Raw genomic sequence first — 26,456 nt, 5'->3', positions numbered from 1 at the left:
CAGCTCCAGTTTGTTTATCGACAAGACTGTCAGTTGAATATTTCACTTTGCTGTCTAGATTTATCGAATTTTCATACCTTATTGGGGTGGAATAATTTCAGTTTGTTTTGGATGTCACTGATCTTGGATACAGTGATATAGCCCTGAAGAGTCAGAGATTTATGTTTTCTCTGATGAAACACGTGTCGGCTGGCTGTTTTGCTTTTCATGTGATGACCTATTAAAGAAACTAAAGATTTCTACGCTGGAGTGTTTCCATGTCAAACTCAAGACACACTAATATTGTGTAGTTTAATATTTTATGAGTGCACGGGATTATTGTTAATTGTTTATGTGTTGGGAGTTTCCATCACAGATTGAGGGGTTTTAGGCTCTTCCCCTCCCTGTTGGCACCATACCCAATTCTTTCCTTTCTAATTTAATCGCGTATATATAGGCTGAGCGCCATTATCTTCCTGTTTACGAAAAACCCCTTCTTTGCATAATCATTTTTCCTGACTTTCCATAATTTCACCATAAACATCTAAAAGATAAAATAGAACGTTTAGAATAACATTACCATAGCAGTTGACACCAGAAGCATTTTCTAATGGGAATCCGACAACATCATCACTTGTTTGTATTTTCTGCTTCTTTACATCTTTTCTTTTCTCTTGATATTTTTTCTGCTTTCCAACCATAGTTGATTCTTCACCATGTTTGCGTTTTGAACACACAACACGTTTCTCATAAATAGGATATTCACCGAAACTTGGAGCATAAATTCTTCTCAAACGATTATATTCTCTTACACAATTAACATCAGCACTAACCTTGTTCTCATTAAAATCAATTAAATACAAACCAGACAACGTTCTAACTTGAGATAATGCAACATATACCATTCCCTCTTTAAACACAGTTCTTCCTACATTTTTCAAAGCATTATCTACACTTAAACCTTGAGATTTATGAATAGTTATTACACATGCTAAACAGAAGGGAAACTGTTTTCTACAAACATACAAGTCTTTTACAAGCAAGAAACGTACAGCACAACACACAATCTGTTTTACCTCTGTAATCTGATCAAATTTAACTTTCAAGAATACAATTCCATTTCTATTTTGATATTTCACAAAATCAACAACTTTCATCATTGCTTCATTCACTAAACCATCTTCTACATTCAGATTACGCCTCATAATTACCCGACAGTTTACACATACATCTACATTTTTTTCTAAGCCTGCAGTTTTTGTTACAGACTTTTCCAAAGAATCCAATTTAGTCTGTAGTTTTTCTGAAAGAAGAATTGGTATTCCTTGATGCTCGATTATAGCTATAGCTTCAATGTGAACCATTTCTTCATTTTCCAATTTCATAAGCTCTCTATTAAATGTATAACACTCTTCCACTGTAGGCATTAAGCAAACTATAGACTTTCTTTCTGTCATTTTCTTGCACATTACTTCTGCTGGTGTGTTTTCATTTGTAAACAAGTTCTTTAGTAGAAGACTTTGAAAAGCTTCTTTACCATGTTTGCTTAGAACACCAATTCTTACATCTTTTAGAATATTTCCATAATCTTCATCTCTTTCTTGTCGTATATTCTGAGTGAGTTCTTTATATTCACAATTTAACCACAGATTCACATTTCCAATACTTACCAGAGATTTATTTGTGTCTTCATGTAGAAGAGTTTTAAACACTGGTTCTCCTTTTACAGGTGTTAGTTGTAGCAGATCTCCAAATACAATTAAATGTTTTCCTCCAAAGAGAACATCATAATCTGTTTTTAATACCTGTTGCAATCTTAAGTGTACAAAAGCAAGCATTAAGTTTGAGACCATGCTCACCTCCTCAATAATTAATAGTTTCATTTTCTTCAGCACTCTTGACACTTCATGAGAAGCTTCTTCAGACAACTTCTGATATTGTAATTTACTATCATGCTCCGCTCTCCCTCCCCGCTTCCCGCCACCGCCATTTACCCCGCCCCTTTCTCTTCTGTACCCTCCCCGCTCCCGCCTCCCAGCTGCTCCGCCCACCCGCGCACTTCGCCTTATATGGCGACCGTGCGAACGCGCAGCGGCCACGCGCAGCGGGTGCGCCGATTGTGCGCCGAAGGCGCGCCAAAGGTAAGCCCGTCTGCGCCCGTCCGCGACCGGATCGCGACCAGCGCCAGGACCCCTGGCCCACGAAGACCCCGACCAACCCGCCTGACGTACTCCGCCGCCACCCTCATCGCACTCAACACCAGCCGACTCCCAGGATGCCACCAAGCCACACCACGACGCACCCACGGACCCTTCAGCTGCCACGCCTGCAAATTCTCCTGCATCCGGACCTGCCTCGCACCAGCACCCGCCAAGTCGAACACCAGCAGCACCCACCTAAAGTGCATCCTGCTCAACACCCGCTCCGTCCACAGACCCGCCATCGAACTCTGGAACCTCCTAGACGCCACAGCCCCTGACGTTGCCTTCCTCACAGAGACCTGGATGAACGCCTCTTCAGCTCCCGACATCGCCATCGCTATCCCAGAGGGCTACAAGATCGTCTGGAGGGACCGCACCGCCAACCAGATGGGAGGAGGCATCGCCATCATCCACAGGAACACCATCCGTCTCACGACCAGCACCGACAACACCCTGACCACCGCCGAACACCTGCATTTCCAGATCCACACCGACCCGAACACCACCCTCAGAGGCACCCTGATCTACCGACCTCCGGGACCACGCACCCAATTCAGCGAGGACATCGCCGACTTCGTCAGCCCGCATGCCCTCCCCTCCGCTGACTACATCCTCCTGGGGGACCTCAACTTCCACCTGGAGAACAACAACGACCGCAACACCAGCACCCTGCTCGACAACCTCGCCAATCTTGGACTCAAGCAGCTGGTGTCCACCCCCACCCACCTCGCCGGACACACACTCGACGCAGTCTTCTCTTCCTGCACAGACATCGACTTCAGCCACGCCACAGAGCTTCAATGGACGGACCACAGCTGCGTCCACTTCACCTTCAAGAGAACGACGACCCACCACCACCAGCAACAGGCCGCCCGCAGAAGCTGGAACAAGATCACAGCAGACCAGCTCGCCACCTCCCTGAGCCAGCACCCTCCTGCCAGCTCAGCAAACCCCAGCCAGGCCGCCGACAACCTCACGAAGTGGATCAGCATCTGCGCAGACGAACTCGCCCCGCTGAGGACCCCGCCCAGCAGACCCGGCAGCAAGAAAGCCCCGTGGTTCACCGACGAACTCAAGAGCTCCAAGAAGAACTGCCGAGCCCTCGAGAGTCTGGAGAAGGGAACCTACACCGGACAACAGGACCACCCTCAAGCTGGCCACCCGGAAGCACCACCAGCTGATCCGCGCCGCCAAGAAAACTGCATTCAAGGACCGGCTGGACAACAACGCACACAACTGCAAGGAACTCTTCAACATCGTGAAAGAGCTATCCAACCCCAGCGCAGGAAACAACGACATCACCCCATCGCAAGACCTCTGCAACTCCCTCGCTTCATACTTCCACAACAAGATCGCGGACATACACAACAGCTTCAACAACCAACCAACGCACACCAAGACCGAACAACCACCCCCCACCACCACCCTCCACGCCTGGACCCCGATCAGCACCGAAGACACCATCCGCACGATGAACTCCATCCACTCCGGATCACCGACCGACCCCTGCCCTCACCACGTCTTCAACAAGGATGTCATCGCACCCCACCTGCGAGACATCATCAACACATCCTTCGACACCGCCACCTTCCCTGAGAGCTGGAAGCACGCCGAACTCAGCGCTCTACTCAAGAAACCCACTGCGGACCCTACCGAACTCAAGAATTACCGCCCCATCTCGCTCCTCCCATTTCCTGCCAAAGTCATCGAGAAGACCGTCAACAAGCAGATGGCCGCCTTCCTCGAGACGAATGGATCCCTCGACCCCTCACAGTCCGGCTTCCGAGCCAATCACAGCACCGAGACCGCCCTCATCGCCGCCACCGATGACATCCGAACCCTGATGGACAACGGAGAAACAGCGGCCTTCATCCTCCTAGACCTCTCAGCGGCATTCGACACTGTCTGCCACCGCACCCTAGTACAGCGCCTCAGCAACGTCTGAATCCTGGACAAGGCGCTGGAATGGATCATCTCCTTCCTCGACGGAAGAACACAGAGAGTCCGCCTACCACCGTACAAGTCAGAGGCCACCGAAGTCATCTGCGGCGTCCCTCAAGGATCCTCACTGAGCCCCACCCTCTTCAACGTCTACATGAGCCCCCTCGCGGCCATCGCACGCCAACACAACCTCAACATAATCTCCTACGCCGACGACACCCAGCTGATCCTCTCCCTGACCAACGACCTCGCCGCCGCCAGAGCTAACCTGCACGAAGGGATGAAAGAGGTAGCCGAGTGGATGATGACCAACCGCCTGAAACTGAACTCGGACAAGACAGAGGTCCTCATCCTGGGCTCTTCACCCTCTGCCTGGGATGACTCCTGGTGGCCTCCCGCCCTGGGCACCGCACCCAAACCGACAGACCATGCACGCAACCTGGGCTTCATCTTGGACTCCTCCCTCTCCATGACCAGGCAAGTCAACAACGTCTCCTCGGCGTGCTTCAACATCCTACGCATGCTACGGAAGATCTTCTGGTGGATCCCCACCGAGACCAGGAAGACCGTCACCCAGGCCCTCGTCACTAGCCGACTGGACTACGGCAACGCCCTCTACGCCGGTACCACCGCCAAGCTCCAGAAGAGACTCCAGCGGATCCCGAACGCCTCAGCCAGACTCATCCTCGACATCCCACGAACCAGCCACATCTCCGGACATCTGAGAGACCTTCACTGGCTCCCCGTCAACAAAAGAATCACCTTCCGCCTCCTCACCCACGCACACAAAGCCCTACACGACCAAGGCCCGAGCTACCTCAACAGCCGAATCAACTTCTACGCTCCCAAACGCCACCTCCGATCAGCCAACCACGCCCTCGCCGCCGTCCCCCGCATCCGAAGAGCGACTACAGGAGGAAGATCCTTCTCCTACCTGGCCGCCAAGACCTGGAACTCCCTCCCGACCGACCTGCGCCTGACCCAAGACCACCTCTCCTTCAGGAAGAAGCTGAAGACCTGGCTGTTCGAGCAGTAGCGGCACCCCCCCCACCCCCAGCGCCTTGAGACCCTACGGGTATGTAGTGCGCTCTATAAATGTCATTGATTGATTGATTGATTGAACTGGTAACATCTGTCATCTATGCAAAGTAACTCCTTTAACACTGTTTGCAGCTAACCCAGTTGGAGCTGTTACCACAGAACATAAATGTGAACCAGTAGTTTTTTTAAGATAACTGGTCAAAACTTTAATTAAAAAACGTTTACTTGTCCCACCTTGACCACTGATGTACATCAGAAGAGGTTTAAAAGATTAACACGCGCATTCTTTTTTTTCATGCAACAAACCATGTTCTATCTGTTCTCTCACTTGTACATATATTTCTTTCTGTTCAACATTTAGTTGTTCTAACTTTTCCAATGTAATATTCTCCTCGTGTGCTTGTTGCATTGCAATTTCGACTTCATGCATAGCAATCGCTGCTTCATTTTCCAGTACTGGTTGTCCAAGAGGATCTTGACTACATTGACCACTACTTTGACTATCTTGAGAACTTTCATTAGCTATTTCAGCTGTAATAGTCTTTTCCTGTTCAACTTCATCATTTTTAAATATGTAGGGAAAATCGTACATGCAATGCTATCTTTACATGTATAAAAAGAATCTTCATAGCAGTCAAAGTCTCCAAGTAATTCACTTTCGCTACGCCATGGTTTAAAGAGTTGGAGAAGTGCTAAATAGTAAAATTCTCGCTTATCTGGAGTTTCACAACTGAGTTTCTTGTGGTTTATAAGATTATCCTTTGCATGTTTTACTAAACAACCATGACATCCAACTACTGCATATTTTCCTTCTTTTAAATTCTGTTTAACATTTCTTTTGAAGCTGTAATGTTGAAGTACTTCATACAGACATAGCTGTTCCAGATGTTGACTCCTTTTCGGATAGTATGTGTCCAACATATTAGTTTTAAGAATGTCTGTACTGTCTGGTTCATTTGCTGCTAAGTATTCAATTTCTTCTAATGTGATTTCAACACTCTATTCCGTGAGCAGGCAAGACCTAAACTTACCCAAATGATTCCTCGAGACTTTGAAAATAAACTTGAAGAGCACAAGCGGGCTGAACATTCATAGGATCCAATTTCTCGGTGGGAAAGCATTTTCAAAGTAAAGCTGTACATTTTTTTGTTAACACTTTTTTCTTGGGCAATTTCTTCCCACATTTGTTTCATCTCTGTTTTTTCTGATTTTGTTATTTACGATGTAACATAACGGGCAACAGCAATTGAGTTATCCGCAACATACTGGATGTCCATGTTCACATTCCACATTTTTAAAATGACTGGATTGTAGTCATTGATATACTTTGAAACTTCTGTTCTTTTTAAGTTGTAGGTTTTCTTTGGAGATTTCCGAGTTATTGTGTGCCTTACAGAAGAAAAAAAAGAATTTACTCTTCCTTTACAAATGACTGGACGTGGAAAACCAAACCAACATTTGGTGTAAAATTTGCCTTTAGACTTGTATTTTCTTCTGCAGTACTTTCCACAATGGTGACTTTGGAAACGTAAAACTTGCTGTCTCAAGCTTCTATCTCCTTCTTCTCTCGGAATCTCACATGTCACATACTGTTCGATGAAAGACAATACTGTTTCATCAGAATCCGTTCCAAATTTAGATGCATCCTTGACCCATAGTGGCATATGTATATGAGGTGCACCTCTTGCTTGGTACTCCTTTCTCCAAAAGAAATCGGTAACTTCTCCAAGAGGTGGATTCTTTTTATTGCAGATAAAAGACATCATAGCTTGAAACCTATGATTAAAATATCTGCACACATTTACAGGATCCAATGGACACAGTTCACCAGGAGTCTTTATTGCAACATTTTTAATATTGGAATTCACTTCTCTTAGAAACTCAAGCAAATCTTCCCATGCATACTCTGCACAGCTAAGTGTGACAAACCATGTTGGTGTACCTAAGTTCCGTAACATACACTTGAGTTCTCCATGACGACAATGCCAATACTCATTTGTTCCACGTTGACATGCCATCAAATTGATTAACTGTGCTTCTAAATTTTCATCTGTTTTTTCAACTTTCTCCACAAATTCTTTCGCAGAAAGAAGTGATGGATGAACTCCAGTTTTAAGTATGTGGTTCACTGCATACGACAGAGAAGATACATCACTTTCAAACAAAAGAAGAAATATGTATGGAATGCATTGTCAAAATCTAGGATCTTCAGAATCTAATCTTGTTGACCGATATTCTGAAGCTGGAATACGTACAGGTCGGTCATTATATCGTCCAGCTTCTCCAGTAAGGAACAGCTGTGGAAAACAGTGAGCTTCCAAGCTCTTCTCCCATACACTCATTGGAGTTCCCTGTGCTTTTTTTCATTTGAAATAACTCAATGCTGCTTCCTATTACTTCTTTTGAATGCAAAGGACATATTGTGTAATGTTCATAAATCTCTTCAGTCCTTGACTTGTCCACCTTCTCTATTTGACCACTTGAAATTTCACATTCATCTTCTAAACGTATTACCTGTTCATCCACATTTACAGTTTTGTAATAAATATTGTTCTCTATAAGATATAAGGTAGCCTTTTCAACTTTATTAACATCCACAAATTCTTGCCATATTTTCTGACTCTTTGTTGGTACACCATTTACTAGAATGACTACTGCCTCATTTTCCTCTTTCTCTCCAGCAATAGTTTCAATATTTTTCTTAAAATCCAAAGGTAAGTACACCACTCTTCCTTTCAGCCCTCTTTGCAAGTCTGTTGGTAGCAGTTTACCTGTTCTAGGCTCCATCCGAATTATAGTTTGAAAAGGATGAACAGATTGAATTAGAACCGACTCATATGTATTCAATTCTGCCAGTTCCTCCAGAATAGCTACTAATTCTAAGTTATTATGTACTGCTCTAGAAGGCATTTTGTTCTCTTCTAATTTGTTGTAACAATATTTAAATATACGTTGATCACTACCTAACTCAAATCGACCTTACACCAACAAATTAGTTGCAAATTCTTCCCACTTACTATTGTTCCCCTTTTCACTTTTCAAATATAAATCAACATTCCTAGTTTGACTTTTATAACGAGTACGTCGACAACAAACACTAACATAGTTTGGTATTTCAGAGCTAATCACTTTCCCATCTCCTTCAACATCTGTAATTGTCAAACTTTCACTTTCTATTGACTGCTTTTCTGATCCAAAATATCGCATTTCAATATCATCACACTTTTTTAAACATCTAATAAAGAACCATATAAAAGAGCTGTATTCAGTTCACTTAAACATAATGCAGGACTTTTTACATAGTATAGTTTCCGCATTTCTGAATGGTGTACTGCTAACATCCTCAAGTGATGAAAAACACTTTTACCCACTTTTCTTGAAAGACAAGCCAGAGAATGCCCATGTTTCTCAGTATATTTTCTTACATTACATGGATCTAGTCCTTGTAACAACTTAGTCTTCTGTTTAATACTTTTCTGTGTATATTCTCATATCAAATTTTGCATTATATCAATAGATTCCTGTTGAATACTACAAATACACTTACACACAGGCCCTTGTGTATGTTTCCCTTGCACTTCTACAATTAATAACTCTTCTGCACTTTTACCAACCAATTCCTCTTTTGGAAGGGGACAACCATCCTGAACTTCGTAGCAACGACCTCCAGTATGAACTGCAAATGGTAAACTATTTTCCTGGAAGTAACTTTCCTCATTTAAAAAAGGGCTCACTACTAGAAGCATGTTGCCAATGTCCACTAAAGTTTTTGCAAAAGTTGGTTCTGTTCACAAGTCTTTTTCTTCTACTTTTCTCTTATAACTCTTTGATTACTTTATCTAATACTTTGTTCCTCTTCAAAATCACAATGAATAACTTTTGTTTTAAAGTAAAAGCAGTATCCACTATACTTTCGATATGCTGCTTCTGTTTTAATTGCAGCACTTTCTTTTTATATTTGCAGCATGTTCTCATTAAATTCTGAATCACTCTAGTTTGAAAAAGTCTCTGACGAATTTCTTGAAATTGTTTTTGTCTCCGGGTAACAAATACTGTTTCTTTATCATGTTTTCTTTTCCTTGTATTTGAAATTGAAGTCTCCTTCTCCTTACTTGAAAAATTCTTCTTTTTCCTTTGTGTGATGTTATTTTCATTAAATGTTCGTGATATTTTTTTCAGAAATTGTCTAGTGTTTTTACTAGAAGAAACTGTTTGTGTAGTGCTCTCATTTTTTTGTAATTGAAAATATTTTCTTTTCTGCAAATATAAATGCTTCTTTTCTTGTCTTTTTTCTCAGTTCTTTTAGGCATTTTCACATTTTTATCCAAACTAAATAATTTTCTGAAAAGAATTATTTTTTACATCAATTCAATATATTACAATAATAACATCCAATTACATAAATTCTACTGATGGCTTCCAGAGGAAGTGCTTCAACGTGATGGAGCATGGCAGGGGAGCAGTAGGATGACGGGTAGTGCCATAGAACATACAGCAAGTATGTATTTAATTATTTACATACACCTTTACAATTTACATGTAACTGCACTACCTCATACTTTTCACCTCTCCACCGCACCCCACCACCCCACACACTCCCTCTGCAACCCACCGCAAACAACTTTGTAGATAATATTTTTAAAAATTGTAATCTATACACTTAGGATAATATTATCAACCAAACGGGACACAGAAAACATACCATTATTAGCCTAACAATGTTATCTACAACTTCGCAAACATAACACTGTACCCAAAGATTTAATTGGAGGGGAGGGAGTCTGAGCCCCGGCAGTTTATTTTTGGGGGCCTGGAAACGGTTCTCTATGGGGCTCTAATTTCGGGCCTCGCAAAGGTAGTCCGTTGTTTTTTTTTTATTGGACTGTAGTGAGACAGTGAGACCATGCACATTGCTCACTACTAAAAAGTGGAGACATCATGCCAGGTGAGTCGCGTTGTAGGAGAAAAGAAGGAGCATATCATCAAGCCGGTGCAATAAAATTATCGCCGATTTAGCGAAAAGCGGCGAGAAATTTATCGCAGTATCAGCAAGGTCACGCTATCGCGTGAATCCATGCATTAGCGCCCTTTTTCCCAACGCCCAGCTATGCATCTGTAATGAGTTGCAAAGTGGGCGTTTCTTCCCAAAATAACTGGAGAAATGTCGCTAGCCGACATTTCTCCAATTAACAAGGGAATCGCTAAACTGCTTAGCGATTGGAAAAGAAGCGCTAACCGCGCTTAACGCAGGTTTCTGTACGCCTGCTTTCAACTGACTTAGCCATGTAATCCACCTACCATTGGATTACATGACTAAGTCCACCCTGCCCTATCAGCAAGTTATCGCCTGTCACAGTGCGATTAGCTCTGGATTTCCAGCGCTAATCGCACTGTTTTGTAGCTAGCGCATGGATTTCTATTGCTTTGGAGATAAGCGTTGCTGATAGCACGCTATCTCCGCGATAGAATCCAGCGATAGCCGGCGATAATTATCCTAGCGCTAAGTGCGCTTAGCCATAATTATCGCCGGTTGTTGCTGATATGCCCCCATATCCTTTAAAGAGAGCCATTTTATCTCTTATATTCTCTTTTTGCAGCGCAGGGGCAACATCATCGTGGCGTGATTAGCAGAGAGCCCACCAGGCGCACAACGCACATTGCCCCGGACTCCATGAGACAGCTTCCCAATAGCACACACGGAGCCGCACCCGAGTACTTCACAGGTCTTCAAAAGACCATTTGCTTGTAAATGATGCTCTGTTTTTTTCCATCCCATTTTAGAGCTCTACATCCCCACTCTACCTATTGCTGAAAGAACTAGCCTCCCTCGAAATTTTGCTCTGGTTGCGCCTTTGGAGACGACCACACGCAGCCAATTCCAACACAACCCTGCTCTCACCTTTCACAGCGTGTTGTTGTAGTGCTACGTAAACACACGCTTTGCCTGGCTCACTTAGGGGCATATTATCAAGAATGGCGTTAAAATTATCGCCGCTTTGGCGGCAGAAAACTGCCGCTAAAGCGGCGATAATGAGCTTGATAATATGCCCTGTGAATTCCCATAGAAGCCCAGCTTCACACCACAACCTGGCTTGCTATGGGAATTGACAAGGGCATATTATCAAGCCGATTATCGCCGCTTTAGCGGCAGTTTCCTGCCGCTAAAGTGGTAATAATTTTAGCGCCGTTCTTGATAATATGCCCCGTTATCTTTCTAAATTAACGTCTTACACTGAAAATCTGCCTTACATTTCGTTCCCTACATCAATCTTTGTTTAAAACACCACCAGAGAAGGGTGGTGAACTGTGGTCCACAAAGAGCAACTCAAAGCTTTCCTGTTCTTTATCAGAAACTTCATCTGCCTCTCAATGATTATCGCCAGCCTTTTCGGCCCCTTAAGAGGCTAGGTGCATGAGTATAATACGCAGTATTTACTTTCGGCAGCGGAGAGTGCACGAAAATAAGGACGGATAGTTGAATAAAGGTCGACTGGATGGATGGCCAGATGGATGAATGGATAGCTAGATAGATGGATGTATGGATATATGGATGGATGAATGGAAGGATAAATGGATGCATGGACCAGTACTTAGGATACACGGGTGGGCTGATAGATGCGTAGGATTGGTTCTGGAACAGATGTATGTATGAATATATGGGCGTATAACAGGATGGATGGCACAGTGCTTACCATAGATGAGTGGGCTGATAGATACTTAGAATAACTGCAGGGACAGATGTATGTAGGTAGGCATGTCTGAATGAATTGAAAGATGGTTGGATGGCGCAGTGTTTAGGATGAATGGATGCAGGGCTTTAAGTGGGCCGGCTCTGAGTACCGGCAGTTATTGTCAGAAAAACTCAAAACGGGTCTCTATCTGGCTCTATTTTCGGCCCTCGCAAAGGTAGATAACTTTTCTTTTTTTTTTTTTATTGGACTGCAGTCAGAGCATGCACATCGATGTGCGCATGCTCATTTTGCTCACTACTGAGAAGTGGAGACATCATGCTACGTGAGTCACGTAGTAGGAGGATGGGCAATCCTTTAAAGAGCGTGTTTCCTAAACGTAGGATAATTTGAGGGGATTTTCTTAAGCACACAATGCTAGTTATCTTTATGTAGACCACACCCCTACTTGGATAGCCCACACCCCTTTAACAGGTTTGCCCCGCCCCTTTTGAAGCACCCCCAGTTTTTTCCCTCTTAAAGCCCTCCCTGCACTATAGTAACAAAGAAATGGTCCAAGCTTCCATATAAATGTACAATGGCACCAAGTTTCATAATTTGCCATCAACGCTGGCAGCCTTCTACCACAGTGCAAGATTGTCTATCAGCACAAAGATTTGTTATCCACAGAAATGTTGTGTGATTTGAGTAGCTGTCTGCTGGAACACTCCTCACCAAAAGGTATTAAAACATGCAAATTTGCGAGAAAAATGTATACCATACCTTAAACCGCTTCATAAATGAGCCCAGTGCCACTACACCACCCTCATCCCCATTCTTGCTTAACCTTGCGAAATCAAAGAAAGAGCCCCAGCAATCCTGGTAGAGCCACTAAAGCAATACAGGGACTTAATTTGAACAAGTCTCTGCCGGAACGCCCAGCAACAAAAGGTATTAAAACATGTACATTTCCAGATAAAACCTATACCATGCCATAAAGCGCTTTATAAATTGACCCAGTGGCACTACATCACCTTTACTAGCTACACATATGCACGTTACACATGTCCGTGTTATAATCCGCAACATACCCACCTCTCCCACCCCCACCCCTTCCCTTGCTTAACCTTACGAAATCAAAACAACAAGCCCCAGCACTCCCGTTAGCGCCACATAGCCATACATAGCCTTAATTTCAACAGGTGTCTGCCGGAACGCTCATCAGCAAAAGGTATTGAAACCTGCACTTTTCCAAGTAAAACATACACCATACCATAAGGCGGTTTATAAATAGTCCCAGCACCACTACACCACCTCCACACCCGCCCTTGCTTAACTTTACGCAATAAAACAAAGAGCCCCAGCAAACTTGGAAGCACCACTATAGCCATACAGAGGCTTAATTTCAACAGATATCTCCCGAAACATTAATCAGCAAAACGTATTAAAACATGCTAATTTGCGGGTAAAACATATACCATGCCATAGGGCGCTTTATAAACGGTCCCAGTGGTACTACATCACCTTTAGTAGCTAGACATCTGCATGTTACTAAAGTCTGTTTTAATCACCAACATACCCACCTCCCCCACCCCTACCCCCGCCATTGCTTAACAGTACAAAATCAAAGAGAAACCGCCACCATTCCTAGCAGCGCCACTATACCCATACTCGGGTTTAATTTTTAAAGGTGTCTTCCGTAACGCTTATCATCCAAAAGTATTCAAACATGCAAATTGGCGGGTAAAACATAAACCATCCCATAGCACGGTTTATAAATGGGCTCAGTGGCACTACACCCCCTTTACTAGCTATTCATCTGTATGTTAATAAAGTCATTTAAACACTCTGTAGAGTGTATAGCTGAGGATGGGGAGAGTAAACAAAGTTGTAATTCCCAAGCTTTTGATATACCATCCCTTTACTGTATGTATATTAAGGACATTAAATTGAATGAAAAAATTGACGAGTGTCTCAAGAGATTGTGAAACTGAGCACCGGTAAAACCCGGACCACTTAAACACCTACGTATATTCAGCACAGGAACACAGTCTGACAATTACGATCACTTGTAATGACATGTACTTTACTAATGTCAAGAAAGTCGTACAGAAAATATACCGAACATTTTCATTTCTTTTTTGTCTCTCACACATCTCTTCTAAAGAAACACTCCCCAACCACTTCTATTTTCATAAGAACAGACAATAATTAATATGTTTACTACCATATATTTGAATATATCTACCTTCTTATTATTCACTAGTCACAAACTATACCCAAATGCAAACCAGAAACCATGTTCATATTATATCTCAACCTATATTCAAACTATCGTACATAGTAAAAGTGATACATTCCTTTTATATCTCCATCTCCTCTCCATGTAATCTCCAAACACTGTAGACGGCCTCACAGTACAACAACCTACCTAGACTTTCAAATCTACCTCTCACTGTCAAAAATGAGACCACAACCTGTCCACATAACATTTCTGGGTTTGGTTTTATCGCTTTTAACTTAATAACACATACATCTCCTACCCCCACTACTTCCACAAAAAGTATAATTTGCAAATGGGGGACATTTTGTTTATCTCGCCCGAATACATTAACAAACCCAAATTAACGCTGTACCTTATTTTCAAAACCACAAAAATACAGTCCTTTAAAGATGACAAACTGCATTTCTTCTTTGTGAAAAATTCCTAAACATATATAAAGTACTTATATAACAACAGGTCAAAATGTATGCATATTTTATAACCAATATGAAACACCACACTTTACTAACAGGATATTATTTTGAAATAAAAAATACTTTCAAACTTAAAAATATCACCTCAAATACTTAATCACTACTACGGAACACATAACACACCTTGTTCATTTCTACCTCACCTTTGTAGTTGGTATGCAGATTTTAAATGTCACACACGCATGCAATTCTTTCTTTCTCACACAGTACATGTAATGCACCACTTTCATCAAGGATGAAACCAGTAATGGCACAATTTCTCTGTCGCTCCACATATAAATACATGTAAACAACAAATCACAATACTTCATTCCTTCATCGACATTCCAAAACTTATCTCCATTGGTTATTTTTGAATTTTGCATCTGAAAAGCTACTTAATATTCCGCGCCACATGCAGGTCAGAAGTTCAACCTATTTTATCACCACACTTTCTGGAACATTCTACGACAGCTGCAGGTTAAAAGTTCATGATTTTTTAAAACGTAACCTTTTCTTTTTCAGCATATTCTCGAACATTTAACACCACCTGCGGGTTAAAAGTTCACCATTGTTTTAAGTTACAAATGTATCTTCCAAATGCAAGTAGCACGTCTGGTAGAGCTTTGCACATTTCATCCTATCGTATGTACTTCACGTTTAGACTGCTCTTTATTAACCAATGACAAACATGCTTCTTCACACAACTCATATGCACCCTAGTTTTTATTACCCAATGCTTCTTATCTTCCAATCAATTATCATTTTCTGTGTAGTTTGCACTTTACAAATACTGTATTGATTTACCTTCGCACTCGCTGTATAACACCACCTAAGCACCATATACAAATTGCCGTGTTCCAAACTTATAAAATAATACTGACACTACTTAGACAGGTGTGACACAGCGGCCAGGGCACATGACTTCACACCATAAGACACACAGTTTAGGCTCATGCTTTCATCCCCGCCTCCCGCACCAGCTCACCTTAGCAGCATCAGACTCTATGCAATGCCCCACTTAATTTCCGTACCCAGCACTTTCAGACCGGTAGCTATGAGTAGTTCACTTCGCACCCCCACTATAGCACACCCTAAACACCCCCACAAAGGTTACAGTGCTCCTACCATCCTCTTTCCTACTATTTTTGCCCTTTTTTCCCCTTACTCCCTTTGACGGAATCACAAAATGGCGGCAAACACTTCCTAGTTGCAACCGCTCGCAGCGCTCCCAACCAATAAGCAGCAAGCTCGTGCTCGTAATGCCTCAGCCAATCAGATGGCAGAATTCCCAAATATCAATATCTGTAAATTTCGATATTTCTCAAAAACTACTGAATGGATTTACACCAAATAAACAAAAGCGTGCTTTCTAGACCAAGACCCTTCTCCCTGCCAAATTTGGGGTAATTCTGTTCACCCGTTCGACCTGTAGCCTTGTCTAAATTTTCCTATGGAAATTAACGTTGAGAAAACATGTTTTGAAACCCCCCTTTTTTCTTGGCCCCCCCAAACTTCCCACATAGGAGCTGACATGAACAAAGAATTAGTTTGGATAATTTCATAAAGATTCATCAAACGACGCCAAAGTTATAAGCAAAACAAAAAATGCTCTTCCTATGGAAACTTGGTCCTAACTATAACTACCTACTAGAGACCGCCAGTAGGTAATATATATATATATATATATATATATATATATATATATATATATATATATATATATATATATATATATATAATCACTGGAAAAACCATAGGTTTCAGCGACGTTCTAGGTGGCTGGACATTTCACACTTACAAATCCATAGAAATTCGGCCGTTATATTTAGCTCAGCTAACTATAACTCGCGCAACCGCAATGCACTGCTCATGATGTCACATATTACATCATTCATGACATGGTCAGTGACATCACTGATGACATCACTGATGGCATCTCAAATGATATCACTGATTACATCGCGTCCAGCTTCCTGCTTGGCTTCACGTCTTTGTCCTTGCTGTGGAGCTTGAACAAAGTTCTGCTTCCAGTGGTCAGTGCCCTTCCACTAGCCGCCCACTTGTAAGGTGCTTAATTATTTTATCTCTAGCGTCCACATTCTGTTTGTTGTTTTGTCTATACCTCCCACCACCTAATTCCCTTGGTTCATATATCCTATGCCCCTTCCCCGTTCGTTGCTTGCAAAGCTGCTCTTTTGGCTGGAATTAAATATTTAGAAGTGTAAAACTAACTTGGTACCATCTCTCCAGGGGAATTATCGAGCCCCCTTAAAAGGTAGCGGGCAGAATACGGAATGCAGAGTGCTTGCTTTGCATTTATTTTTACGTGCAATGCATATCTGTGTTCAACGCTTATCTTTAGCAGGTTCAGTAACGCTTTGAGACATTTTATGAATATTCACCTGTGTAGCCAGAGAGTGCACACAAGTTTGGTCAGCATAAGAAATCACTCCGCTCCTCGTGAGGCTGCACTCCACTGATGATTGCCACCATTAGCCGCGGTCCATGCAGGTAACAGCGGTGGGGCAGTGGGGCCGGATGGGGGGGATTTCGAGGGTCGATGCAGAGGGAAAATTAAATAAATTCCACTTCCCCACTGCTGTTATCTACATGGTCCACGGCTGGACACCATCCATGTCATTGTGGGCTCTAGGGGTATTTTTTTTCATTTGAGCAATAACTGTGAGCATCTTACCCAAGACTCTCCTGCACATGACATTACACGCTCAATGACAGAAGCTTGTTTATGCCTACCAGGTGAACTTGCTCATGTGTACAATTAACCCTGGCTATTCACTGTTGTTCTGCCACCGCACTAGTGTGATCACTGTGTTATACTGCCCAGTTGCTCAGAGTTTTGCTCTTCCGGTACCCTGGAAAACTTGTTAACAAAATGCAGTTTCCAGTGTTAAATCTGCTTGAGTTGTGGGTGTGATCAGTGCTTTAAATGGGCAAGTACTGTCCGGTACTTATTCAGTTTGAAAGGGAGAGTACCTGCACTTCTCAGTACTTCTGCAGTGCATTTAATAGGAGAGTACCGGCACTTCTCAGGAGCAAACAGGTACTCTGAACAGTGAGTACCTGCACTTTTATATTTCCTTTTAAAGCACTGGGTGTGACCAAGGACCATGCGTAACTGACTGGACGCACAAGAGACTGAATACCCTGCCACTGAACTTACCTGACCACTGCCGTGAGGGCAACGGGCAGCAAGGGCAGCAGCAGTTCCTCCATCGCCATCTGCCTTCAGCGGAACGCCGTGAGGGGAACGGCCAGCGGGAACTACATTGCCCAGAAGCCCCATGCTCACCCCAGGCGCTTGCCTATGACGTCACTAGGCAGCGCCGGGGAAGCTTAAATCCCCACGGCGTGGGACGCGCACGGGCAGCGCCCGGGCCAAGGGCGGGGCCGTCTATGGCCGTCATAGGCCGAAGGAGGCTGGGCTGGGCCACCCCTCCAAGCTTGTTATCAGAAGTAAAGACATTGGGACATTAAAACGCAGGTGGTGTTCAAAGGGGGTGTTGGAGGCCCTTACGGGTGGTACGGGAAACCTTGTAGGGGTTTCGTAGAGTGTGTGGTGGGAGTACAAGCTGGCGAATATTGTTTGAAAGTACGAAGCTAAACTATAGATAGAATGGCAGGCAAAGTTAGAACACGCTCAACCAAAACCAAGCCTAGGCTGCTCACCCCGCTAAAGCTGCTTACACAGGAAAATGGTATACAGCCCCCACAAATTATTCAACCCACGGCAATCGATCGTATGCTACAAAAAGCAATTGGGGCAGTCTCTAGTGAAATCGAACGAACAGAGAGACGCCTTTCTCTTACCCCATTAACCGAGCCATTGAACCCAACCCAGGTGCTAGATTGTGAGTTTGTGGATACTCCCCCTTCTTGCTCGCATGAGCTTAGTACCCTGGACTTACATTGTGCCCAGCAGATTTCCGAGGGGGAAACAGGGGACTTGATAATGTGTACGCCAATAGAGGTATGTAGGAAACGCAAAGCCAGACCAATGAAATCTAAATTAAAGAAATTCAGAACGGCAGCGCCCCGTCTAACACGAGAACTAAACCAGGGGAAGGGAGGGAGGCCGAGCCAAAACAACACCCAGTCGCACCAATCTGGCTATCACAAATAGTGGCTGACCTACAAACACATTTGGAAGCTTTTATTGTAAGCCACATTAAACCACTTGTAAGCAGATTGGACAAAATAATTAATGAAATGAAAAATAGGTATAGGGCATATAGGTCAGCGGTGGACACGACTAACACCACAAATGCAACTGTCCCTAATCTAGCTCCTGCAATAGAGAGGCAAACTAGCAGACCTGAGGAGGGACAAGCTTTGGGCATACAGATGCCAATACGAGAGGCCCATATAATGCAGCAGACCGAGATTATTAGATCAAATGAGAAGGATCAGCATAAAGGAGGGAGAGGACAGGGTTTATATCCAACATCGAGGGATCACTCCAGTTCCCTGAATATAACTCAGACAAATCAGGCGACTTATCAGTTAGGGAGTGTGCCTAGGATAGTACCCACTGCCCCTCTACCGACGATTAATCTACCCCCAGAGGCGTGCCCTTTAGTGGTGATTCTTGCGGGGGTCCCAGACTTAAAGGGCGAACAGAAGGAGTCTCACCAGGAACTAAAAAATAAGATTATACATTGGTTGAGTCACAACAAACCGCTGCCAGAGGGGAAAGATGGGGAGATCCTCTTGGTCAGAAGGGTAAACTGGCTTGGAAATAGGAATAAAGACATCGTAGGAAATTGTATTATTATCAATTTCAGGGACAGTAGTGTAGTCAAACATATTCTCAGTGAAAACATAGTTAATTACACTGGGAATATAAAACCTCTGCCCCTGGATTATTTCTATCCTCGTCAGTTTGCCCCTATTGAGGAAACACGCCATCAGGAAGGACGAAGGGAGAGAATGTATACAAGCTCCCACATGAACCAGTGTCATCATGGAGAAATGAACTAGGGATGTGGGAAGGAGGTTCGGCTAGCTGGAGAAACAGGTTTACCCCCCTGATGTCCTTAGGGGATAATGACTGACTAATTTCCTCTCTCGTTTCATTGTCATCGCAAAGAAATGAGGGAAAGTTAAAAAATGCGGTGGCTCTGAGGGAGGGATGGATGAGCCCACTACAGGATCGCTTTCCTTTAGTTAATAAGCCCACGGATAACCCCGAATCACTAGTGACACTGAGGGAAGTAAGAATAGAAGAGATTGCTGACCAGTTAATTCCACCTACCGGAGAAACATCGCATCCTATTAGGGTGGAAAGGGAGATAGAGAGAGGTGAAACCCCCCAGGGTCGCAAGGGAATGAATAGGGTGTTGGGGTCTATGGGAGGGTTAAATGGGGCACAACAAAATATTCAAAGCCTGGGTCAGGCAAGGAAGGTAGAGGGAGGCTTAAGTATTATCTCCTGGAATACGTCTGGCTTAGCAAGCAAGTTTAATAACCAGGAGTGGAGGGAAAACATCGAACAATTTCAGGTAATTAGCCTCCAGGAAACTTGGGTGACCGATAATAGTTCCTTCCACATGCAGGGTTATAAATGTTTTTTTACCCCGGCTCTAAAATCTAGTTCAGGCAGAGGTATGGGAGGTTTGTTCCTGTATGTGGATTTAAGGGTGCAAGGTAAATGGTCCAACATAGCAAGCCCATCCCGCAATGTACAGGTTGTAAGGTTTGAGGGTAAGGGACTTGGACTGATTTTATACAACTTTTATAATCTGGGAGAAGGTAGGGAGGAAAATTACACCCTGGGGGTATTAGACTCTATATTGAGTAAGGAATACCCACATACAAATGGGGCAATGAACCCATTTAATATAATCATGGGGGATTTAAACATTCATTTATGCCCATTCCTGCTCCCAACAAATCCAGATTGGTCACGTTGCCCTGCCAAAAAAGGCCCTCATTTTGCCCATACACCAGAAGGAAGGGACCTAAGTAAGATTTTGTTTAGCCAAGATATGGAACACATGATAAATATGATGGCCATGGAGAGTGATGGCACCCTCCCCCTGACTTTTAAGGGGAAAGGGTGTTCATCAATTATTGATTATATCCTAGTCTCTAGGCCCCTCAAACACAGGATTGTAGCAGTTGGGATTGAGTGGAGCCCATTTAGTGATCATAACCCCCTAACAATGGTACTCCAGTATCAGGTTTTACCTAGGATACGTTCAGTGGGGGGCATTGTTGAGAGGGTGACAGATCAAGGAAGGCGACTCAAGTGGGCAAAAATAGAGAGTGCCACATTCTATAGAGCCCTGATGGAGCAAGGGAAGCAGCCCATTGAAGAATGCCTAGACCTTGAAACTGATGGGCCACAATTACTAAATGCATTTGGGCAGATAACCAGTCTGGTTGAAGGGCTTTTGACAACACGCACCTCAAAAAAAGCCTTTAACCAACCAAGATGGTTTGACAGGGATTGTTCACGGGTCCTCAGGGAGTTAAAAAGCTGCCTTTAACAGAAGCCCCGGGACATAAATAGGGTAATTCAGTGCAGAGCAAAATACAAGGTCGAGGTCAAAAGGAGAAAATTAGCACTACAGGGGGAAGTGTGGGCAGACTTAAGGGAGGCAGCGGAAAGAAGGGATATCACCAAATTTTGGAACATAATTAATAAACCCTACTTTCATGACATCAGTGCCCGGGAGATTGGTGCAAACATCCTACCGGAGCAGTGGGTCTCCCATTTTAAGAGCCTGTATAATCATGGCAAGGAGACCGCTGCTCCGGAGGAGGGTGCTGCCACTCAGGAACAGCTGGTCGAGTTCACCTTAGCAGAAATTACTGAGGGCATTGAGGGACTAACTAAAAATAAAGCACCCGGTCCAGACGGGTTACCACCTGACCTGTTCGTTAGTAACGTGGAGTTGTGGGCCCCGATTATGACTAGGGTGATAAACGCAGCCATCATGTTTGGTCTGCCCCGATCTTGGTCAACTACCATCATTGTCACTATTTTCAAGAAGGGTGATAGGGACAACCCTCAGTGCTACCGGCCCATTTCGCTGATTGATGTCTCTGTTAAGATATTGGGAAGGGTAATTCTTAACAGATTAATTGAATGGACCAAGGAAAAAAACATCATATCGGACATTCAATACGGTTTCAGATCAGGAAGGTCAACTAGTGATCAATGTTTGAACCTTTATATGCTAGTCGCCAAGTACACCAAAACAAGCAATGAAACCATTCATCTAGGATTCATGGACTTGGCGGCTGCTTTCGATCATGTAAATAGGGACAAACTCTGGCTAATGATGGGCGAGCTTGGCATTGACCAGGGCCTGATCACCATACTTAGGGAATTACACAGGGACACTACAGCTAGGGTACGTTATAACACCGAGGGGGGCCTTACTGATCCCTCCGTGTGTACTAGTGGGGTGAGACAGGGCTGCATTCTTGCGCCCTTCTTATTCTCACTATACATTAACAATTTAGAGCAGACCCTAATTAATCTAAATGTTGATTGCCCAAAAGCTGGTACACGCCACATCCCAGTTCTGCTCTACGCAGACGATGCGGTACTGTTAGCCCGCACCCTGAAAAGCTTACAGATTTTAATCAATGGTTTTGTCAAGTTTATGGGAACTTTAGATCTTTCCGTCAATCTTGGCAAATCATTTGTGATGACGGCAGGCAATAAACCTCGGTCAAAGTTCACGCACAGAATTGGGAGTCACATACTGGAAAAGGTGCAGACCTTCTCCTATTTGGGCCTACTGTTTGACGAGATGTTAAAATTCACCCCCTTGGTAGAGGAGCGATGTGGGAAATTAATATCATCAAATGGTGCAATAACTAGTTATGGGCGGAGGCTAGGGCAATGGTCTCCAGAACAAGCAATGAATTTGTACAGCTCCATTTGTTGTTCTAAAGCCATGTACGGCGCTGAAGTCTGGGGATTTGTAGATATAGAACAATTGCAGCGGGAGGAAAATAAAATTGACGGTCAGTATTAAGAATCCCCCAGAGTATTCCAGCTGTCATCGCCCACAGAGAGCTGGGGAGGCCATATATTGAAGATATGGTCAAGTACAGACCTATTCTATCGTGGCTTAATATCTGGACAAATCCAGAAGCTGCTATAAGTAGGCAAAGATTGAGAGACTGCTTAGGAAGAGAAAGAAGCATGAACATACCTTGGCTCAAGTATGTTAAGACCAATTTGGAGAACCTGGGCTATAAAGATCCCATAGCTCCGTTTAGACCACTGAGGGGATGGAACCTTATCTCTACCTCATGCATAATGCAAAGGATAGATTTTTAATATTCCGTTTTAGGTTCAATCTTTTACCACATTTATTAGCTGACCCATTAGGTTACACTGTTTCGATTGAGCAGAAGGGTGCCTGTGGCTGCGACAACAGGTCTCTGCAGGACACCCTTCATTTTGTACTTTTATGTCCTTTTTATTCAATGCCGAGGCGGAGATTTTTAATTGATATCATTAAAAGGGCCAAACTGACTCAAACTAAACCCGCGTTACTTTTCTTACAAAGGGCGGCTGATCCACTGACTCTGTGTTGTATATTGAATTTTATTAAAGTCGCATTGAGATTAAGAGCAACTAGAGGACAGGAGTAAATTGTGATTGTTATGAATTTTATGTACCTCTCCTGTGAATATGTATTCTTTTCTACCAGTGTTCTCATGAAAAAGTATTGTGTATATAAATCTTTTTATGGTGGTTTTTAACAACCGAATAAAGAACTACTGAACTGAACTGAACTGACTGGACGCTACTCTGTGGCATTATTTAAAAGATAAAAGGGTCTTTAATTGACACACATTAAGGCAATGGCAATTTTCAGCAAGAGACGGCAAAAACAAAGCCGTTGGCATATGTGACGACGCATCTTGGGACAAGCTTTGCTAGAAACTTCTGTGGGCCTCTGGAAAGGATTGGAATTACACTGAACGAAAGCGCAGGGATACAGAACGTGTGCTCACACTTTCCCTTTGGTTTAAAAACTTCATCCAGAGAATGCGATTCTTGTATGTCAACATCTGGGATGACGTGCTGCAGTGTTGGTCTGGAAAAATTCATTGTGAACCTGTATGTTAGTTAATCAACATTATTTATATAAATTGGTTTCAAGGAAACAGGTCATGTAAATGAGGGTTGTGGAATTTAAAGGGGTAGAGTTAAAATACGGATTTCTTTGCGTGCCAAAAACTTAGCAATGATCTAAACACTTCTTTGTAGGAGCATTAGTGTCCTTTATTGTCAGTGGGGAGCATTTCAAACAAGATGCTGTACGTAAAACACAATTTTGCCTGATTGAAATCATATCACAAAATCGGGGTGTGAAGAGAGGGGATCGCAATAGGTAATTGAAACAACGCTACACAGTATGCAATAGCGCTAGTGTTTAAATTGCACATTTTTAGGTTTCCCGAAATCTCCTATAAATAAAAACAAGGACTGGCAAAGCCAATAGATTTCACCTTTTTGAAATCTTTTGCCTTTGTATGATTTTCACATGTTGCACACAGGAATTCAGCTTCTGTGCAACATGGCTTAAAGTAAAAAAAAAAAAAAAAAAGTGCTATGATGCGGCCAGCATAATTTTTTTAAACTTTAAGCCATGCTACACAGCAGCTCAACTGTTGTGCAACAGGTAAAAAAAATATTGACAAAGCCAATACATTTCGCATAGACAAAACCTATTGCCTTTGCCAATGCTTGTTTTTAAATCTACATCAGAACAACCAACACATTTCGGTCCTAGAGCGAGTCATTGTCAAGGTCAGAAGTTTAGAAACCTCACTTCCTCTTAAAAGGGCATCATAAAAGTAAACCTGAAGACATAGCCAAGCCATAACAAGAAAAACATGCATTTGCAATGCAATAGGTCCCGCATTTGCGAGTGTTTCAGCTATTGGCATTTTTTTAAATGACAATGTCTTTTATTTATGTGCTTTGAAAACCTTCAAGTATAAACATGTACTTTGTACTTATAGTAACCCTGGGCGGAAAACTACGCTACGCTCGCAGAGTGTGTGTAGCGAGCGCAACTACGCGCTATGCGAATCGCACTTAGCACAGTGTAAAAACGCGTAGCAGGTATTTTTTGCTCGCTCGAGGCCCTCAACGTCAAGTTGGCGAACGCGAGCTAGCAAAATCAACATCCCGGTGAGACTTTTTCCTCGTTCGCGATCGGCAACTTCAAGTTGCCGATCGCGAGCGTGGTAAATAAAACTCCTGGTGAGATTCTCAACACGGGGAGATCAGGTTTCTCATTGCGAGTGGTCGCGGATGCTCCTGACTGCTCACAATGAGAAACTACTAGTCAGCGTTGAGAAAGCTGTCGCTCGAATACAAATCTACTCGAGCGGCAGAAAACGACCGCTTGCACTGTGCATGATGCCGTTCACAATGATTGCGCAGTGATTGCGCCCTGAGGCGGTAGCATCCATAGGAAGGCAGGGACCGTGATGCCAGGCTGTGTCTTTCAAAAGCAGGAGGGAGAAGGAGGCAACTGCAGCCAAAACAGACCTCAGTCTTTGAATGCACAGGAAATGTGGCAAGATAAGAACAAGATTTAAAGCCCTGTTTACAACAGAGCTCTGTAGCCCACAAGCACTGGTAAAGAAGGAAATAGTGCTCACAAGCTCTGAGTAAAAACACATGTAACAGAGGCAGTCCTTGAAAATGGGCAGAGCCTTTAAAGCCCGTATCCTAAATACAGCATGTCTCGCAGAGACAGCGCAAGCGCTGCCTAGGCGAGACCTAAAAATTATTAAAATAATAATCAAACTCCTAGCACTGTTCATGTTAGCAAGGGTTTTATGGGCCACAGGGCAAGCCAAACAAAAGGGGCTACTTTACTGTTTATTGGGTAGTACAATATACAAATTGCAAAGGCTGTTAAGCAGATGCCACTGCACCTGGTGCATCATTGATAACTATGCTCCTGGATGACATTGTGCTATGCTTAAACATTGTGTGATATTCAAAACCTTTGAAAGGTAAAACATTCTAGCAGCATAATGAGGATTTCCGATAAGATCGGTCTTGTCTGGTTGTCAACGTGAACAATAGTGCCATGAAGTAGAACGTGTGCTAGACCCTCCAAATGCCCATCTTTGGCCAGAATAGTAAAGAAAGGAGAGACTGAAAAGACACTTGCAGTAAAGACAGGTTACTCAGATAGAAGGTGGCAGTTGAGCTCCAACAGAAGCAGAGAGTATGTAACTGGAGTCAACCAAAGAAATACATTGATATAAGGTAGTATGTCTTCTTGATAGTGGATTTTACACTATGAGCATACCCAGGTGCATGCCATTTATTCCGATACCAAAAAGAATTATGGAGCAGCTTGTGCTGCCTTTCACTTGATTCTATAACTCTACATATAGTTTTTGCACACCCCAGGTAGGTTTTCTTAGTATTATGAGCAAAGTGGCCCAGGATAATCTAGCCCTGTCACTGGTGTAAACGGGTAAGCAGGATTTGGAGGATATGCTAAAGAACAGTGTCACTGACTACAATTCTCCTATAATTGCGCAGATGTTAGTGGTCTTTTCCTTTGTAAAGCTTGTACCTAATCCACGAAATACCAATTGACTAATGTTTACCATGAATTTACTTTTTTGATTGAAGGCAAAGTGCTCTAAATAGGGATATGAACACAGATCCTTTATTTCATGTAATGTCTCCTTGGTTTTCAGATCACTGTACCTGGAAACGTGACTTCTTTCGAAAGTGGAGTCATTAAATGTTCCTTCAGCACACAAAATATCATTGCAACCCCAGATGGGAATTCGAACGGTTCATACTATATTTTTCTGGCTCGTGGACCTTCACTGGATGGTAATCAATAGGAATATT

At 43.2% G+C, this 26,456-nt stretch overlaps 1 protein-coding gene across 3 annotated transcripts in view; it reads left to right on the top strand.

Moving 5' to 3' along the window:
• The window catches only part of LOC146834526 (ferric reductase 1-like), a 594,548-nt gene that overhangs the window by 403,215 nt on the left and 164,877 nt on the right, over positions 1–26,456 (top strand). For all 3 annotated transcript variants that reach the window (XM_085601924.1, XM_085601923.1, XM_085601922.1), the window contains one exon: positions 26,297–26,438. In XM_085601924.1, coding sequence (XP_085458050.1) covers positions 26,297–26,438 — 142 coding nt within the window. The remainder of the gene's footprint in view (positions 1–26,296; positions 26,439–26,456) is intronic.

The sequence above is a fragment of the Triturus cristatus genome, chromosome 4_2, assembly GCF_964204655.1.
Source record: "Triturus cristatus chromosome 4_2, aTriCri1.1, whole genome shotgun sequence".
Lineage (NCBI taxonomy): Eukaryota > Metazoa > Chordata > Amphibia > Caudata > Salamandridae > Triturus > Triturus cristatus.
This window is presented reverse-complemented; position numbering and strand designations above follow the sequence as displayed.